Source organism: Stenella coeruleoalba (assembly GCF_951394435.1).
Source record: "Stenella coeruleoalba genome assembly, chromosome: 17".
Lineage (NCBI taxonomy): Eukaryota > Metazoa > Chordata > Mammalia > Artiodactyla > Delphinidae > Stenella > Stenella coeruleoalba.
The window spans coordinates 68,509,808-68,530,183 of NC_137163.1; the positions used below are offsets into that span (position 1 = coordinate 68,509,808).

The 20,376-nt window shown below is 42.3% G+C and overlaps 1 protein-coding gene across 11 annotated transcripts in view; it reads right to left on the reverse strand.

The window, feature by feature from the left end:
* The window catches only part of LOC307176172 (serine/threonine-protein kinase Sgk3), a 148,149-nt gene that overhangs the window by 51,350 nt on the left and 76,423 nt on the right, over window positions 1-20,376 (reverse strand). For 2 of the 11 annotated variants that reach the window (XM_079902011.1, XM_079902006.1), the window contains exons 2-3: window positions 1,776-1,892; window positions 219-435 (exon numbers count right to left, since the gene is read on the reverse strand). The exons of 1 other annotated variant lie outside the window; for it this stretch is intronic. In XM_079902011.1, coding sequence (XP_079758137.1) covers window positions 219-296 — 78 coding nt within the window. In that variant the 5' untranslated portion in view covers window positions 297-435; window positions 1,776-1,892. Of the gene's footprint in view, window positions 1-218; window positions 436-1,775; window positions 1,893-14,725; window positions 14,878-20,376 lie in introns of those variants that run through there. 8 more of the 11 variants (XM_079902016.1, XM_079902012.1, XM_079902009.1 and 5 more) reach the window with 8 other exon arrangements.

Genomic DNA, 20,376 nt, shown 5'->3' on the forward strand with positions numbered 1-20,376 from the left:
TTCTCCAAAGGGAGAGGTAAACAGGCAAAACTCTGCACTAAAAAAGGAAATTGTATTCCATTATCGTACACAGAGAAGACTGTGGAGGATATATCATTTGAAAGATAAGTAAAATCTGCAAAGTCTGGGGAGGCCATTCTAGGTTAAGGAAGAACAGCAGAATTGGAAATATTCTCTACGTTCCATTTTGTTCCATATGCTTTACATTACATACTTACAGTAAACCTCTTCTTTTTCTCTCTGTGTTCATCAGAGCTGGGAATGCTTACACTTGGACAGCTTTCCTTGTAGTCCATGGTATAATCCCTTTGAGTTTACTGCCTCAAAAGGACACCAAAAAGTGAGTCCGAAGAAATAGTCAGCAGAGGACAAACACAATTAGCTAATCCAAAACATAAAACCTCTTGAGGTAATGTTCAAATTCCATCATGCAACCTTAACCAACAGAAAAAAAAAAAAAAATTAGCAAAATGAATTTAAAATACCGTGATTTGCCATTCCTTGCTCACAGAACCCATTTTATGCTTATTCTGCCAGGAATTTACCTTTGATCGTAAGTCTCAGCCCAGGTGAGAAACACAGTTTCTGTTATGTCCCTGTCAATAGCTAAGTCACAATCAAACATTTACGTCCCATCTACCTTCTTTTCTACTAAGAAACTCCCGGAGTTTATACACCATGGCTCATATGGACTAAGGGCTAACTCTCAACCAAAAGGACTCTAGTTTGATGGATTTAAGAGCAGGGTTTTTCAAAGAATGGTTTTCAAGCTTCTAGCATCAAGATGAACAGGTGAAGTTTGCTTCAGATTAGGAACCTGTATGGTAAGCTAATTATTTACCCCCCATTTTACAAGTGAGGCAACTGTCACACAGACAGGTTAAATGATTTGAAGCCAAGCTGTCTGGCTCCAGGGTCCTGACTCTTACCCACTGTGCTAGGCTGCATTTTAACAACTATGGATAATTCTTAGGCACTGGACCCCTGGTCAGAGATATTACAGTAGATCTTCATACAAAACAAATACAATTATGCTAATATTATCATCCCACCCACGGACAAAGGGCTCAAGATGTCACACTGATGTCACCTTTGCTACACACAGTAGCCCACAGTCTCCACTGACACCAAATAATACTTTTTAAAGGGTTAGTCTGCCAGGTTCCCTCGGTGATTAATTTCAGGAAGTCACTGTGACTGATCTAACAGTTGCAAATAAATTATATTCAAGTAACGATTTCAAATATCTATCAGCAGACATCAAATAATCAGGTATAATGAAATTTAATTGATTACAAAGGTGGTTCCTTTGAGATGATTCAAAGCCTACTTTGTTGAATTTGCTGCTGGAAATGCAGTCAGGAAGGATTTATATGCAGTTAAATTAGTTAGAAAACATGGTCCCCTCCTAAGCTTAGGGTGCAGCATTTGTTACAAGTTAGAGTACCCTAGAACCCCAGAAGAGCAGCTTCCCCCCCACCTCCACTAGACCAGGGCACCATCTTGACAAGAGCCTTGTCCTCCAGGCACAGTGCTCTTCTGCTAAGCAATCAGAGCAAGTGGAACCACAGCTCTTCAAAGGCAGGCGAGCCCTGTGCAGGAGCCCCGGGACCCACACCAGCGCACTCTGCTCCATCTGCAGCAGACATGACGAGAGGGTGAAGGTTATGGTGCTACACTAGCCACACCTGTCCCTTGAGAATGTGGATCCAGGGGGTGGCAGGGCCTGCTGGTACTACATTTACGTACGCGCTTGAAAGCCTCCTGTGCCTTACCGTGCGTGGTCCGGAGGAGCAGAACTAAAGGAGAACATCACGCCTCAGGCCTTCCCTATGGAACGGACATTAAGATATGACATTAAGTGGCATCAGGAACAGACGACGGAGAAAGACCTGGGGGGGAAGGATAAGTTGTCCACACAAGGTGCCCAGGGGACATCTCAGCCTACGTGGACAGCAGGCGGTTAAGTGTAGAGCCCAGCACTCAAGGGGCACACTCAAATCTGGGCCAGAAATACCAGTCTGGCAAGAGTGCTAAATGGTCCCCATTTGCCCTTCCAGATCCAACACCACGCTTCTCCCCCCGCCACGGCCCAGAAGACGGGCCTCTGTGGACCTCACACTGAGGCAGCCTGCCTCCTGCCCTTGCCCTCTGGCTTCTGGTTGGGTTCATCCAATGCGAGGCACTAGCAGGAGATGGAAGGGTAGGAGGTATTTAGTTCTCCTCCTCCCTTTCTAACAGGCAGCGGTTTCTCCACCCAAGGCCACAGTCCCCACCAGGTGACCCCTCTCCCACAGCTACAGTTAAAGACCTGGGAGTAGTACGGCTTCCAAACACTGTTAGAAGGGGTGCTTCACCACGCCCTGCTGCTGCTGCTTCTGTCACCTCTGCCCACAACAGCTTAGTAAATAGTCCCTTTGTTCGAGTCCCTTCAATTACTCAAGTGTGTCACGACTGACGCGGTAACTGCTACCAAGAATGACCCCAGGAAACAGACCCTCAAAAATGGGAGGCATGTTTGATGCATCCTGATAACCTTCCTATAGAGGGAGGGGAGGGGAAACTGATAATCTGGCACATAGTGATACCAAGATCACTCAAACTCCCTGTCCCAGGATGAAGTATAGGTGGTGAGCAAGGTGCTGTAAGTCCAAGTAGATGATGAAAATGTTGATTTCAAAGATTGTGACATGGGCTGCGGCTGCTTCTGATGGTCTTTGAGAATGCGCACCAAGCAAACGACAAATTGAAAGTTATGAATTCCCCAACAGATGAGTGGAAAATCTATGGCTGTTATAAAGGAGTCCTTTTTTCCTAATAGCTGCTAATCTGCCAGGGCTAAGGATCAAGCCACAGTTTGAGGATAAGGGCTGCAGAACCAATTAAACATGCAACCCTGCAAAGTCAAATGATCCTAAATCATGGATGCAGGCACCGGGGCAGATACAAACGAGGCTAAGAATGTTGAACTCCACATTCAGCTGAACATGTCTGCTGAAAGCAGCAATTTACAGCCCTCTGAGAAGACGCAGCCTCCTAACCCACCTCCCATAAAACCCTTTCAAGTAGTTTCACAAGGGGATGCCACTTCTCTTCACCACCTACTCCCACTAACCCCTCATGGCCTCCTAACGGGAATTAGGTGCCAAAAGAGCCCGAAAGAAGTTCAAAGCCTACTGAGAGGAGCCTAACATTCACAGGATGTTAGACCAAGGAGGACTGAGTGTAAGATGGCTGTGGCCCTACACACAGCCACAGATGTATCCCACCAAGCTTTCTCCAGACCTTACCTAAGAGGTACCAGCAGCCATTCACAAGGGTGACTGTCCACTGGGGAAAGAGAAATGTGTAGTCTTTCCAAGGGTTACCGGACACTAGCTCTGAACTGACACTAATCCCAGGAGACCTAAAACGTGGTCCACCAGTCAGAGCACCCATCTCACTCCAGAGAGGAGGTGAGAGATAAAGTCAACCCTGGTGTCTCATGGTGGGTCCAAGGGGAGCACGGGCCCATCCTGTGGTTATTTCCCTAGTCCTAGAATTTTAGTGGAAATAGATATACTTAGTAACTGGCCAAATCCCTGCACTGATTCCCTGTTCTGTCATAAAAGCCATTAGGGAAGACAGGGCCATGAAGAAGCCCTTGGAACTCTCCCCCGTTTCCCCACAAAGAAAGCAAACCAATAACTATACCCCATCCCTGGAGAAGCTCACAAACCAGTACCATCATCAAACATTTGAAGGATGCAGGGGCGTTGGTTCCTATTACATCCCCGTTTGGCATGCCTGTTTACCTAGACCAAAGGCAAAAGACCTTAGAGCGTGACTACGGATCACTACAAATTTAACCAGATGGTGATGCCAATCACGCCTGCAATTCCAGATGGGATATTTTTGCTGGAGAAAATAAGCATAACCCCTGACATCTGGTAAGCAGCTACTGACCTGGCAGAGGGTAAGGGGAATGTAAAATAACTACTAGAAAAAAAAAGGAATGATTACCAACTTGAGCCAAAAGATTAGCTACAGATGCAGAGACTACAGCAGCTTTGTTTCAGTTTTTTTCTGTTACATTACACAAAGAACACTAGCAGTGCCTCCATGGGGGAGCACGCATGAACTGGCTGCAGTGACTAGAGGACCTTCCGTTTCCCCTGAGTTAGGAACAGGAGCCTTACGCCCAAAGGGTGAGTGAGTACTAACGGACAGAAAGAGGAAGACTGCACTGGATATTCTCTATTTTCCTTTTCAGATCCATCTCCACCCTGCTCCACACCCCAGGGCACCAACCTCTAAAGCCTGCACCCCACAGGCTCCCTTGCCCTCTAGCTGCTGGTTGATTTCATCCAGAGAGGCACTGGCAGGACATGGGGTGGAAAGAAAGGGATCAGGAAACAGAATTCCTCACCCTGCTCCCTCCTGGGTAGGCTGCTGCTTGGCACTTGCTGCGTTCCTCTCTGTAAGGCCAAAGCTTCTGTCAGGAGATCCTTTCTCCTTTCTCCTATGACTACAAATTGTACAGATGTACAGTTCTCTACCTCGGGTCCTTGGACACGTTTAAATTATCTGAGCCTCAGTTTCCTAATCTAGGAAGTGAAGCTAGCAACACTTCATATGGTTGTTTTAAGGATTCGAGATGAGTGTAAAAAACCCAGCACTGCACAGGCAGTCAATAAACTGAATCAAATACATTAACAACTTGTTTCAAATTTGTTTTTATTCCTTCATTCAACAAACACTTATTAAAGCTTTCACTATGCATTAAGCAACAGAAAAACAAAGATAAAATTCTGCTTGCAAGGAACTTACCTAATGCGGTTGAATGATAAGCAATATAGAACCTTCAATAGTTGGCTAAGTATGATTTTAGATGTATGCATGGTACACTCTGAGAGCACAGAAAAGGGACACAGATGCAGACTGTCATGTATCCTCAGTCTTGCTAAAAATAAAGCCAAGCAGGTATGGGAGCAGAAGTTTGAAAGATATCACACTTGTTTGCCTCAATTTTCTCTGGAAAAACGAGCTAAAGTCATAGGTTGGAAATGAATATATTGCTGTGAAGAAAAACGTAGAAAGATTAAATCACTTGCCCTAGCTAGTATCCAGCAAATAGGCAATAGAGCTAGGGTTCAAATCAAATCTGTTCAACTCCAAAATATATATGTATTAGTTTGCTATTCCACATTGTCTCTCCTTAAGAAAGATTTTCCTTTTCTTCAAACTAAATCAAACTGGCAACCTAACAATATTTAACATTGAGTGGCTAAGCAAGATTATAAACCAGACTGTGCTTTACTTGTATCGATCTGATTGCTCCTCACAACAGCCCCACTGAGAGGAAACCCAGCAGAAAATGAAGCATAAAAAGATGAAGTAGGGCTTCCCTGGTGGCACAGTGGTTGAGAGTCCGCCTGCCGATGCAGGGGACATGGGTTCGTGCCCCGGTCCGGGAAGATCCCACATGCCGCGGAGCGGCTAGGCCCGTGAGCCATGGCCGCTGAGCCTGCGTGTCGGGAGCCTGTGCTCCGCAATGGGAGAGGCCGCAGCGGTGAGAGGCCCGCGTACCGAAAAAAAAAAAAAAAAAAAGATGAAGTAACCCACCCCAGGTAGTGGAGTCAGGATTTGAACCAGCAGTGGTCTGACTTTACGACCTTTACCCATTATACCACACTGCCTCTCCAACATATATATGCTCTAAAGAGTCCTCTGGAAAGCAATGAAGAAGGTTCATAGATGTTATTTTTAAGTGGTCAGAAGTAAAATTTTGAAAAAGCAACCCTATTACTGTAAATTTAAGGTATATTTATTCTGTAAAACTGAAGCAATTAAAATTCTGCAAAATCATCCAGTGGCCAGGCAGCCCAATAAAACAGAATGAGAAGAGGACTGATGTAAGAATCCCACACTAAGAAAGAACAGAACAAAAAGCTGTGTTCACGTGGGAATAAAAGTTGGGACTTTTGGGCAGGTTAATAGGTATGCAGGGCTTTTCAAAGAGGAACCAGAAAAGAATCTGCCTTCACTCTGCTGGAGAGTCACAAGATAATCTTGTACATTGGTTCCCAGGAGCAGCTGGCTTGCCTAGGGGTAGATCACATGGCTCTAAGGAGACGTAGTTCAGATACTAACCCAGAAAGGAAGAGCTAACCTTAACATCCAGCTAATGAAATAACTCAGACAAGCCCAACATAACAAAAAGAAGTGGGTCAGATGAGGATAGAACTTTCAGAAGCCAGCTGGATCTTAGGAGTGAGAGTGCTTGGCAAAGATAATGTAACAGCTAGTAAATATTGTATTTATAGTGGTTCTCAACAGGGGAACATTTGGCAATGTCCAGAGACATTTTTGGTTGTCACAGCTTGGGCGGCTGCTAGTAGCTACATGTCAAGGATCATGCTAAGCATCCTACAATGCACAGGACAATCCCTACAACAGAAAATGACCTGGCTCAAAACGTCAGTACTGCTGAGGCTGAGAAACTAACATTTACTGAGTACTAACACCAGGCATCGTTTTATGTAACACATCACTTACTCCTCACAGAAGTGTCATTATTCCCATTTTACAGATGAAGAAACCTAGGCTATCAGCTCCACATCCTCACACAGCTTTGGGTGGCAGCACTGTGAAGTGAACATGGCTCTGACCCAAGAGCTCAGTGTGAACATGCTGCCTCTCAATTTCCTATGGTACTGCTGCATACACCCCATTCTTCTAAATCACCTCTGGAGAAACAAACTGATGGGAAGGGAGCACCAAGTGTCCATTAGCAACTGGGTTATAGAAAGAGACACGCATAGGAAAAGCAGCTTTCAACTCGGCCACCAGGAGGGGTCAGTGCAGCACAGAGTGTCAGGAGTGCTGCTGAAGACATCACCCATCAACATCTAACCAACGGCTTAGTACAGAGCACGCTGGGGTGGGGTGGGGGGTCCCATCACAAGGACGATCAAGGGCTAAATTATGAAATAAAGACAATACAAAAAGGGATGCTACCACAGGATTTTTTAAAGCATTAATAGATTTATATTTTTAATTTGGGGCCTGTAAAAAGTAGAAATATGAAAAAAAAGAAATTTCATGATAGAAAACTGTCCAAATTCATGTTATATTAAAATTTTTTTGATAAATATTGATTAAAATAGATGGATATTAGTTAAGGATTTCTTTTTTTTTTAAAGAATTTTCCCCTTCATTACCATGCCCATCTTCTTGTCCCTTGTATGCAATTATTGTCCTGGATTTTGTCCATCTTTGTTTCAGACAGCCAAAAAAAAAAAAATGTTCATAAGAAAGTCAAAAGATTCTTCTGCTTTTCCCTCTAAAATATAAGCAGAGACATTCTTAACTCCATTTCCTTCACAATCATGAAGACTGTTTGGTACTGACTAGTGGACTCTACCCAAATTACAAAGTAGATACTTTTATAATTATCAGTATCCACTCAACTAATATGGCAGAGAAGGGTCAGTGATTCATACCAAAGCACAAAGGGAAATTAAGAACAATCCTGTTCCAAAAGGAAGGCGCAGGCCTAGAAGAGCTACAGATCTTCTTCATCCAGGGGGACAGCACTGGATGCTGTGTGTTTGGAAACAAGGATCCAAAGGAGGGAGCCGACAGAGACAGTCGAGGAAGAGACAAAAGAAAATCTATGCACAGGCTTTGGGCATGGCATGGGGACTGGTATGAGAAATGGGAGATGGGGACTGACCCAGAGAATAAGAAAAAGAATTGGGGGTGGGATGAGGGCAGGAATTATTCCCTAGGAGGGTACAGGTCAAGCAGATAGGTTTCATTTTAAACTATATTAAAAGCACCTTCCCAGGACACTCTTACCCCAAGCTAACTGGTTACTTTATTGAAAGTTTACTGTAACAGTACATAATCTGTATCTGTTTATTTCCCCCTCACAGAATACCAGCTCCAAATATATCTGAAATGTTTCAAGAGAAACAAAGCACATCTTTGTCACATCTGTAAATTAAGTTCATTGCAGAAGAGGTGAAAATTCTAACAGGATCTGCCAATGGAAGATACACAGTAACCTTCCCACACATAGCACATGATGAATCCGTTACAACTTTTCCTGTTTTCCTTCCTTACTCCTATATCCTTTCTCTAATTCCCACCCCACCCCCTCTTTGATTTCTCTCTCATTCTGTATTCACAAAGCAGTCCTAGTTTTTCGTAGGTTTATTGTATCTCTTACTTGAGACATCTTTTATTTATCCTAATTCTCGATAAAGAAAAGTGATATAAGAATCAGAAATAAAATCTGTGCAAAATATCCAATGAGGAGGCACAATATAGAATAATCTGCACCCAACAATTTGATAGGACTGTTCCAGAATCTGGACAAAAGTTATGTGAGTCTGTTGGTTTTCTGAAACTGGCTGCATTTTATTAAAGACATCTGAGGAAGGGACTGAGTGAGGAGGTGGAAGTAACTGCTGACAGTCCGTTGTTCTCCAATACTAAAATCTAAACTGCCAGGAGAAACAGGAAGGCCTGAAACTTACCGCAACTAACATGCCCCTCTGCTGGTTCCAGAACAACAGGGCAAGGGTGTAACTGCAGCAGCAATGCTCTGCTCTACTCTCCTTGGCCTCCCAAGGCCACCATCTTGGGTTCCCCATCACCAGAACGCCTGCCCTACTTCCAGCTTCCCAAGCTTTCCCACTGAGAGGCACACTACCACATAGAACACTTCCAAGGATGACTCCCTGGGGGACTGTGATCACTGGCAGAGAGATGGGGGGATGGTTGACTACACGAGGCAAAAGAAAAGTGAAGGGGGGATTCACATGGAACCACCAGTGGCAAAATACTGCAGGCCACAGGAAGCCTAGGGTAAAGCTGCTTCTGACTGGGGAGGTTGGGAGAATTCAGATTGAGGAGGTATCAAAAAATCCAAAAAACAAAAACCTAACTAAAAAAAAAACCCCACAAAAAAAAACAATCACCATCACATCTCACAGTCTCTTGGGAGCACCTCCAACCTGGGATCTCTGCTCTGTTCTAACCCCCTTCCAATCCATTCTTCCCACAGCAGACAGAGTGATTTTTTAAAATCACTGTAAATCTGATAATTTCACACCTTTGCTTAAGCTCTTTCCAGAATCACCAATTTCTCCCCCTTTACTAGATCAATTCATTACTATACATACTAATATGCTAAAATATCTTAATAAAATTCTCCCTAAAAATACAGATTGATTTATTTAACAGATACTTACACAGTGCTTACCATGTACTACAGATATGTAATTAGTCTATGCCCCAACTTTCATTATTTACATGAATGATCCTATCTGATAACACCCTTAACGAAGGCATTTTATAAACAAGGAAAACTCAGGGTAAACACAGGTGTATAACAAGGTGATATGGATACTTTACTTCAAAGCAAATATTTGCTTTCAAGATTCTGCTTCTGACAGTAAAACTTCACTGGTTAGCACATTAGAAGAAATTTCCCAAAGGACAAAATTTACAACCAATTACAAATTCAAATTATCATACACTTTAAGTATAAGCTGTAGTATGTTAGCTTTAAATCCTGACCTACGTTAGCTGTTGTCAGTAAAGATAATATGCAGAATTTTACCTTAAAGTTTTAACATTTCAAAAATTAGGACTTAACCCAATCAAATATGGGCGGAAGATCTAAGTAGACATCCCTCCAAAGAAGACATACAAATGGCCAAAAAGCACATGAAAGGATGTTCAACATCACTAATTATTAGAGAAATGCAAATCAAAGCTACAATGAGGTATCACATTACACCGGTCAGAATGGCCATCATCAAAACATCTACAAACGATAAATGCTGGTGAGGGTGTGGAGAAAAGGGAACCCTCCTACACCGCTGGTGGGAATGTAAATTGGTACAACCATTATGGAGAACAGTATGGAGGTTCCTTAAAAAACTAAATGCAGAACTATCATATGATCCAGCAATCCCACCCCTGGGCATATATCCGGAGAAAACCGTAATTCGAAAAGATACATGCACCCCAATATTCACTGCAGCACTATTTACAATAGCCAAGACATGGAAGCAACCTAAATGTCCATCAAGAGAGGAGTGGATAAAGAAGATGTGGTACATTTATACAATGGAATATTACTCAGCCATAAAAAAAGAATGAAATAATGCCATTTGTAGCAACATGGATGGACCTACAGATTGTTATACTGAGTGAAGTAAGTCAGACACAGACAAATATATGACATTGCTTACATGTGGAATCTAAAAATCGTACAAATGAACTTATATATAAAACAGAAATAGAGTCACAGATGTAGAAAACAAGCCTATGGCTACCAGCAGGCAAAGAGGGGGGGATAAACTGAGAGACTGAGATTGATATATACACAGTACTATATATAAAATAGATAACTAATAAGTACCTACAGGGAACTCTACTCATTACTCTGTAATGACCTATATGGGAAAATAATCTATAAGAGTGGATATATGTATATGTATAACTGATTCACTTTGCTGTACACCTGAAACTAACACAACATTGTACATTAACTATACACCAATAAAAATTATTTTTAAAAATCCACAAAAATTAGGATTTATATACATATATTTTTTCCCTACCAACTCTTTCCTGTCAACAGAAACTGCAGATTCATTCCAGGAATGGTAAAATAAATTTAGATGATACTTGTAAGAAAATAAATTAGGCTAATGGGTGCCCTAGAATGGGAAAACCCCAGTTGAGGTTTGGGAGGCAAGAGAAAAGAAAAGAGAATTAAATTGCAGAAGTGTCTACACAAGTTCCTGAAACAAGTTTTAATTTATTAGAAAAAAATCACAAGTAAAATAAAAGCATTCACTCAACTGGAATATGTGCAAGCGTATGTTTATAATGAAATGAAGCAAAACATAGTAAACCAAATGCTGATAGAAGACTTGATAAAACTGAAAGCTTCAACAAGAGACAATTCAAGCATCTTATATCTATCACCTTTCTCTGAAGAGTTAAAAGCTTCTGGCATATATCTTCTTCCATATATCCAGAAAATAAATGACGAAAGAAATACGAACATTTTATTAAACAATGAAGGGAAAGAAGGTAAACTATTCTCCACAGATCAGAAAAAGGAAGAGAATGTTCAGTCTTACCAGCTCAGAAAACAAAGGGAGACAGTATTATTCGTGCCTAGAGATGCAAAAACAAAATAAAGCTTAGGAATAATTCCTCACAAGAAAATCCAAAGCTGCAGATGGCTCCATGAAGTCTGTCTTGTCCTAATGGTTTTCTGAGTGAGTTTATGTATTTTTAAAAATTAATTAATTAATTAATTTTTTGGCTGCGTTGGGTCTTTGTTGCTGCGCCCGGGCTTTCTCCAGTTGCGGCGAGCTGGCGCTACTCTTTGTTGCGGTGCGCGGGCTTCAGCAGTTGTGGTTTTCAGGCTCTAGAGAGCACAGGCTCAGTAGTTGTGGCCCACAGGCTTAGTTGCTCCACGGCATGTGGGATCTTCCCGGACCAGGGCTTGAACCCGTGTCCCCTGCATTGGCAGGCGGATTCTTAACCACTGTGCCACCAGGGAAGCCCTGTGTATATTTTTTAAACTTGTGCCTGTCCACCTTCGTGGATGTTGGGTTTGTTGCTCTCCCTGTACTTACTCCCTTCTAAAATCCAGACCTCAGTAACTTCATTGGAATCTTTTTAGGACTGAATTTCACCTGCCTTCTTCCTGAAGTGTCCATATTGTAGAAATGATGGTTGAGGCTCAATATTTAATGACTTAAAGACCCATTAAGGAGAACTTTAAGTTCACTTTTATTTAAAAAACAAGTAAGTGGGTGCATATCTTATTTTTCCTCAAAAAAGTAACTGGAATTTGTGTGTGCATGCTTTCTGTCCTCCAGGAGCTTATATGTAGCAAAAAAGAAAAGACAAATGCCCAAAGAATTACAATTCAAGGTAGAGTGTGATAAGTTCTTAAAAAGGCATGAAAAGTCACTAGAATTCAGAGGAAAGCAATACCACATCCAACTGAACCTATCTAGGTATTTGGGGTAGTGGTAACATGTAAGGGAGGTTTTGAAGACTGGACACTCAAAAACAGAAAGAGCAGCATAAGTTCTCGGTACAAACAGGTTAACAGTCATTAGTCTTATTTGTCTGAATTCCTGCCTACTTGGGGGAAAAGACGGACTCATTAATAAAAAGAGAGAGAGAAACTGTCATGAAGCAACCTTGGGATTTTACAGGGTATTACCATTAAAGCCTTATTTTACTTTCACATTTACAAGCATAAGTTGGAAATCACTGTTCTTATATACAGGAGATAGAGACTGGAAAAGTGGATTTGAGATCATGTTGCAGAGAACTCTGAATGCCAGATTTCTCACTCTGGATTTCATTCTGCAGATAAGAATGTGAAGGCAAACGAAAAGGGAGCTGGTAGAGCTGTAGGTGTAGAGAAGGAAATGAAATGGAGGAGCGCCTGAAGAAATGGGAACTTGGTAACTACTGGAATGGCAGGTTTGCAAAAAACTGGAGAAGTCAGTAGCTATTTGCACATGGAGTGCCAAGTAGAAAGAGGACTTAACGTTGCCTCAAGGTTTTATTCCTGGGTAACAGGAGAAATAACCAGAAATGGGGAGAGGGTGGAGCAGGGCAAAATGAATTGTGAATTGGCTTAAGTACTTACTAGCCCTAGTTGGAAATGTCTGCATGTGACACTCTCTGGTGCCAGTCATTGTTTCCAGGCGCTTAGAGTACAGCAGTGAACACAACAGGCAAGCACCCTGCCCCCGTGGAACTTACCATCTAGTGGCAGACAAGAGATAATAGACAAATAGATAAATAGACAAATACATATTACAGGAAGAGTAAGGTTGTATGGCATTTTAAATAGGAGGCTCTGACTGAGATAGTAACATCTGAACAAACACCTACAGGTGAGGGAGTGGCCTCTACAAGGGGCCAGGGGAAGAGTCAGCAACTAACAGACAAATATCTCCAAATGATTTCACTCCATGATGCTTTTGAAGTTAGCAGCAACTGCAACATATCTCTTACAGGAGGGGACCCAGTCCTATTTCCTTGGGCTAGCATTCCATGCCTATCTTACCCAATCAAGAAAACTTCACTAATAACACAATGATAACAAACTGCCTAGAAGGTCAATTTGTTTATACTGGCTGTTCACATTCCCTACATGAGAGAAAAGGACTGCATAAAACAACAAAACCAAAGCACTGTTAGAACATGTTTGTACAAAGCTTAAGAAGACAATCCTCTTGTTCTCAAAGCAATCATTGATGTAGCAACTTTCAGACTTGTGATTTAAATCAAAGGTGCTGAAGAATGATTATGAATCATGCAGTTAAGCTACCAAGCAGGATGTTGCTGAGAGAAAAATTATTCACAGCGCCATAAAACTGTCAAAAATAAAACTAGTACTATTATCAACACAAGAAGTAATATCATCCTTTGCTTTTATAATTTGTTGCTCAGCAGAGCTGAATTCTGGTCTAAGCCCTGTCATTTATTGGTTTTGGGTTTTTGGGCCTCATCCTTATTTATAAAGGGCAGCCCATCTGATTTTTCAGATTCCTTTCAATTCTGAGTTTCCATGTGACAGGTTACGATTCTTATGATGTTTATTTAGTTTATGTATTTGGGTACTCTGGTTTACCTCATTTTGCAATAATATTACAAATAAGCACCCACCCAAAATAGTACAACTTGTAAGTTCTGTATAAAGTGATATGAACTTCTTTTTAAGCACCAGAGCTTGGTGCTTAAAATGAGGCTACACTCACTGGAAAAGTGCCGCCTTTCTTCATGCCTCTTTCAGAACAATCTTCAAGACTGAGGTTTCTGTATCATTTGAGAGTGGCTTTGATTTGGAGCAAGGTAGGTGGATCACGTCTCTAGTACAACAGAAGAGTAATGAGACCTTTTCCAGTGGGACTCAGTCTTTGAATACTGTTCCAAAGGAATCCCCAAGCAACAGCTCTGCAGAAGGTTTTTCTTTCTGCAGCTTTGAAGATTAATGCCCATCTGACTGCATAATAAAGAAAACAGCCAAAGTTATTGTGGACTATGAGGCAGACACTAAGTAGTAACTCATTTAATCCTCATAAAAATCCTATAAGGCTGCATCTCTTCTTATTCTCATTTTTCATATGCAGAAGCAAAGTCATAAAGAAGTTAAGCAAATTGCCCAAGTTTTCACAATTAATAAGGAGATTCAAAGCCTGCTCGCTTAATCTCTACAATCCACTGCCTGTGTAAACCCTGATGTCCTTGTTTAAATAACAGTCCCATTACCAGTCGCACTCTTCCTGCAATCTGAATAATAACACGAAGTCAAAATAAAGCCGCATCGTAAGTTCACTACCGAGTTTCTCCTCCAGTCCTGAACCACAAACCAGAAATGTATTTTAAAGAATACAAAGTCTCTGGAGTACCTGAGGTCTCTCGAGATTTGTGTGGTGCGTGGAGAGGGGGTGCTTCCCGGAACTAATGAGGTGAACAAGTGCTGCAAAACTAGAGCCCGACCCGGACTCCCTCACTCGGGGTACTCACGCCACGCGGCCGCCAGCCAGCGCCCTGCGCTCCTACTCCGCGCGGAAGTGGCACCGGGGCCCGTCCGGCCAAACCACACCTGCCTCAGGCGCGCGTCCGCGGGGTGCCTCCACCTGGCCCACGCGGCGCAGGGCCCCCTGCCCATACTTACCTTCGGGGACCCACGCCCGGCGTGTGGCGAGCGGGAAGCTCCGCCACAGCTACGCCACACTCCACCGGGTTCCACGCCGCGCCTCGCGCCCCCAGCCGCGCCGCGCTCCCTACCCGGGCCAGACCTCCGGGCCCCGACCCCCGCGGCAGGGCCCGCCCCCACCAATCAACGGCGCTGTCTGGGCCGCTGGCCCCGCCCAAAGCGTGGAGGCAGGGCTTTTGCTCACTCAGCTCCGCCCCCGGCTCGCTCCGGGGTCTGTGCTTCCGACAGAAGCTGTAGGCAAGGGTGCCGCTGGGAACGGCCTGCGGATGTGTGACCCCGAGGGAGGAAGGGCTGGATGCAAGCAGAGGGAAGGGATAAAAGGAGAGAGACAGCCGTTGGGGTAAGAGGAAGAAAGTCTTGGGAAGGGGAAGAGAAGTCACTCTCCCCGGGTTCCAGCTAAGGTGTAGGACTGGGTGAGACATCTTAAAATAACGGCGTTCACTTAGGGCACTGACTAATCTCATTGTCTTCGGGCAGGGCAGGAGTCACACACGGATTCTGGGTTCCATGCGTGAGAAGTCACAGGGAATGGGGTTTAGAGGGGCAAAGAAAGGAAGTAATTCCTTTACTGATCTCCACCACACAGCCTCTTTGTTTTAAAAATTGTGGAAAGGACTCCCAGTAAGAATCCTCACTCCAGACTTAAATAAACGTTAATCATTCCCTCTCCCTTCAAACAGCTCCCCTCAGACAACTTTTCAAGAGAGCAGACCTGAGTTTGTCATTAATGCCCATAGGGTACGACTGCAAGGTTTGCGACGGCGTGTATGGATAGAGAAAAAAATCAGACTACTGGAAAGGAATTATCGTAACTATTAATTTATTTGATTTGGGAAGGTGAAAAACGATTTGAGGAATCAAGTCAATAACTAATTGAATTATGGTGGGGAAAACACAAGACTCACTTTGCCAGCAAGCAGGATTGATACACAGTAACCTTTGCTAGAAGAATTTCAGAAAATAATGCCAAGAGGCCAGCCTAGCTGTGTGGCCTGAAAGAAAGTCACAATAAGGAAGTCCTCGATTTCCTTATCTGTAAAATGAAGAGATTAGGCCAGGTGCCCTCATGATCTCTAAATGCCCTTCCTCACTCCACGTCATCCTGCCAGGTTCAACAATTAAAGGAGGAGGACCACAGGAAAAGCGCTGTCCAGTCGGGAGCCACACAGAGAAATCGGGAATTTTCAGAAAAAGCCTCAGGGATCTCTGGCATCATTTCATTCAAGCTCTCCTCTCTGACTTTTCTATTTGTGATAATAATAACTCTCTACTCCTAGCTCAAAACTTCAGGCTCTTCTTCCCACTCAATCCTCACATTTAGTCACTAGGTCTTTGGTTTTCTCCATTACAGGGTCTCTGCAATGACTCTTCTCATTTTCACTGCCATCTCTGTGCAAAATACAAATTCAAAGAACTCAGAATCTTGCATCTGACCCCTACCTACTTTTTCTACCTAATCTCCAACCACTCTCTGTGTACACATTTGTCTGACAGACTGTCTCCTCACTGTACAGTATCCACAATGTACAGCCAACACTCCTTGCCGCTGCCGCTGCAAACTTACAGCCACTGCTTCTCCACTCAGAATACCTCTCCTCAGTCCTAGCTACCTGTTGGGACTATGATAGCTCAGCTCAGGGACCTCTCTATGCAATAAAACTGCTATAATGCTTAGAATCTGTACTGCTCCACTTGGCACTTAGCAAGAACTACCTTGTTTTGTTTTCTCTCTTATTTATCATATTTATCTTCAAAACTAAACCATAAGCTACTCACTGGATGTGCTCAGGTTCCAGCCAATCCAGGAAGAAAAGCTATTTTCAATATCTCAAAAACCCTAAAAGAAATTATACGTTCATCAGCAATTAGGCTATCCAGGTTACCACAACAGCAAGATTCTCTGTTTTTGTCTGAAATTTTACTGAAGTAACACCAATTACTTCAAGCGAACAAAAGCTTTGATGGAAAAAAAAATTATAGTCACATATTATTATATGTGACTGATTCAAAAAACAGGAAAATAAGTTATCATTAAATAAGACTTGTTTTGAAGACTACATCTTTGAGATTCATGGAGGAACATAAAAATAAAAAGTAACCTACCCATTCTTTGTCACCCCATTGCCCAAACAGGTGATAAACCCATAGTAAGTGCTTAAAAATATATTCATCTGACTATGGTTATTTTCCGTTTTCCTTAAGTCCCCTCTCTCCCTTGCTGTAATTAAAATACTGGTCTTTTCTTTTTCATGCAAATAAAATTGTTGGAGTTTCCCCTTCTAATTCCAAATAAACTTTCAAGAATAAGATAAACAAGAATCACTCAGTACTTCTTGGAGTTGGACTAGAAAGGTTTTTAGTGTTCCAGAAATAAACCCTCGAGTCACAGTAAATTGCCTGTGTTAGGGGGCCCTACATACTATTAAGATCTTTAGAAAGTAAAATTTCCTTAACTGCAACCTTGCCGAAATGACACAAGTAGAAGCAGAACCAAGTTTGCAGAATGACTACCAAGTAAGAGTGAAAACTGATTTGCAATCTATCAATGGCTCCTTGTGTTTTGAAAATGTCACTGGCATGTTTAAAGGAAGCCCCAGAGCTCTGAGGTCTGGCCCAAACAATCTATAAAGCACTAGTCACAGCAAACCTTTCTAATATTCTGGAGATTTAAGAAGTATTAAATAGGCAGACTAAACAATAGTCACACTTCATTTTACAGAGTGGTTATACCAGAGGCTTTTGGTTAAAGACTCTTGGAACTTTTCCTCTCCTCAAAGTGTGAGGTGACTATTAAGAATAGAGCCTTGAGGGAACTTCTGAATCCAGCCAAGATGGAGTAACAAGAACCATATTTGCCCTCCCACCTAAACCAACAACAACAAAAAAGAGCCAGACAAAATAAATAAAACAACACTTTTTAAGATATTAGATGTCAGGCAGTAAAGGAGAGTGATCCCTCAGGGATGGGAAATGAAGAAGGTTTACCCCAGCTTACTACCTTCAGAGACATTACAGGCCATGACATAGGAAAGGGGAATCGCAGGAGAGCCCAGCAGATTCCCTGAGCTGAGGAGACGGAGCTGTGAGTTCAGGGAGAACAAGATGGTTGGAGTTCACAGGACAAAGTATGGGAGACATAACAACAGAGGATCCCAGGATCTGCAAAGGGTCCTCCTCCTCAAGAATTCAACAGAGTTGATCAGTGCATGCATGTGAGGAAACTACCCAAGGCTGAGGAAAGAACAAACCATTGAAAGCATGAGAAGGCACAGTACTGGGCACTCGCAGAGGGACAGGAATAGTGGCTGTTCACACCAGGCTGACTAGAAAACCTCCCAATTCAATGAGGAGAGTACTCAGAAAGGTCCTGCCTTAGTACTGGAGAGTAATTAGCCCTAGACTAAATGCAGCTTGGATGCCACCAAAAAAATAAAAGATCTGAAAGAATCAAACTATTTTAAAGCAATTTAACTGCATCTGAAGTTAAAATTCAAACATCTTTACAGGAATACAAAAATATTCAGCACCCAACAAGATAAAATTCACAATATCTGCCATTCAATCAAATATTACAAGGCACAGCAAGACGCAGGAAAATATGACCAATAATGAGAAAAACCAATCACTGAAACTAACCAACAACTGACACAGATGTTAGAACTAGCAGACAAGGACATTAAAACAGTTATTACAATGGTAATATACTTAAAAAATTAAGTAGAGACAAGGAAGGTAAAAAATTTCTAAATCCAACTTCTACAGATGAAAACAATCTCTGAGGTGAATAATACATTGGGTGGGATTAACAGAAGAGTAGACATTGAAAAGGAAAGGATTGGTGAGCTTGAAGACACACAACAGAAACTTTCCAAAATGAACTATACAGAAAAAAAGAAAAGAGAATCAATGAGCCATGGGACAAGTTCAAGCAGCCAAATATAATTGTAATTAGAGTCCCTGAAGGAGGGTTGGGGAAGGAGATCAGAAAAGACGTGTGAAGAAATATGACTGGTATTTTTCAAAATTTGATGAAAATTATAAACCCACAGATCTGACAAGCTGAATTAACCCAAACACTAGGAACACGAAGAAAACTATACCAAGACATTTCATTTTTAATTTTTTTTTTTTTTTTGCGGTACGCGGGCCTCTCACTGCTGTGGCCTCTCCCATTGCGGAGTACAGGCTCCGGACGCGCAGGCCCAGTGGCCACGGCCCATGGGCCCAGCCGCTCCGCGGCACGCAGGACGCTCCCGGACCGGGGCACGAACCCGTGTCCCCCGCATCGGCAGGTGGACTCTCAACCACTGCGCCACCAGGGAAGCCCCCAAGACATTTCATAATGAAATTATTAAAAACTTGTCAGTGATAAAGCAAAAATCTTAACAGCAGCCAGAGGAAAAAAGGCAGACTGTGTATGGAGGAGCAAAGGTAAAAATGACAGCAGATTTCTTGTAAGGAATAGTTCAAGGAAAAGATAGTGGAGCAACATCTTTGAAATACTGAACAAAAAAATTGTAAGCCTAGAATTCTATACCTAGCAAAAACATCTTCCAAACCTGAAGGAAATACAAAGATTTTTTTCAGACATATAAAAAAAAAAAAGCCAAAGAATTCATAACCAGCAGACCCACACTACAAGAAATGTTAAAGCAAGTCCATCAGACAGAAGGAAAATGATTCCAGGTTTCTGGAAGTATAGATGTGCACTAGGAATGAAGAACACTGGGAATACAGGTTTCCCCTGCTATCCAAAAGTAGTCTTCCTATGAAAGCTTTCATAACCCAAAATGGTGTAAAACTAAGTCAAAACGATATTTAGAAAGAACAACACTGAACGACTTAAACTGCCTGATATTATAAAGACATAGTAAAGCTATAGTAATCAAGACAATGTGATCACTAGAACACACAAATAGATAATTACAACAGAATAGACAGTGAAATAGAGCTTTGTGACCTTAGAAAGAGAAATTGTCTGAAGTATCACAACCACTCAAAAATAAGACTTAAATCCAGGTCTCCAACTTTAATTCCTGAGCTCTTTTCACTGTAACTGCCTTTCTTATCCAAGCTCATGTCTTCAATTTTCATCTCCATACAGTTGGCCACAATACATTTACCTGAAGCATGACCTCTTTCCCAACTCTAGTTCCAAATTTCCAACTACCTGCTAAATATCTCCCTGCCAAAATAAATAAATTCATAGTTTTCCCTTCAAGCATATTCTATTAATATTACCTCCTAATTAGTACCTAATTCTATTAATAGTACCTCCTTTTACCCAGTCACACAAGTTCAAAACCTTGATTCTTCTTGGACTTCTCCCTAGATCTTCCCTCCCTTTCCCATTTAGGTTCTCAGAGCCTTTGATAATTTTTTTTCTTTTTTTCTTTGTTTTGGCCACACCATGTGGCTTGTGGGATCTTAGTTCCCCAACCAGGGATCAAACCCGGGACCACAGCTGTGAAAGCACCGAGTCTTAACCACCGGACTGCCAAGGAATTCCCGATAATTTTGTTTTCTTAGGCTAGAATAGGCTAACTCCTCATCATTCAGGTCTTAATTAAACAGCTGTCCCTTAGACAGTCCTCTCCTATCTAAAGTAG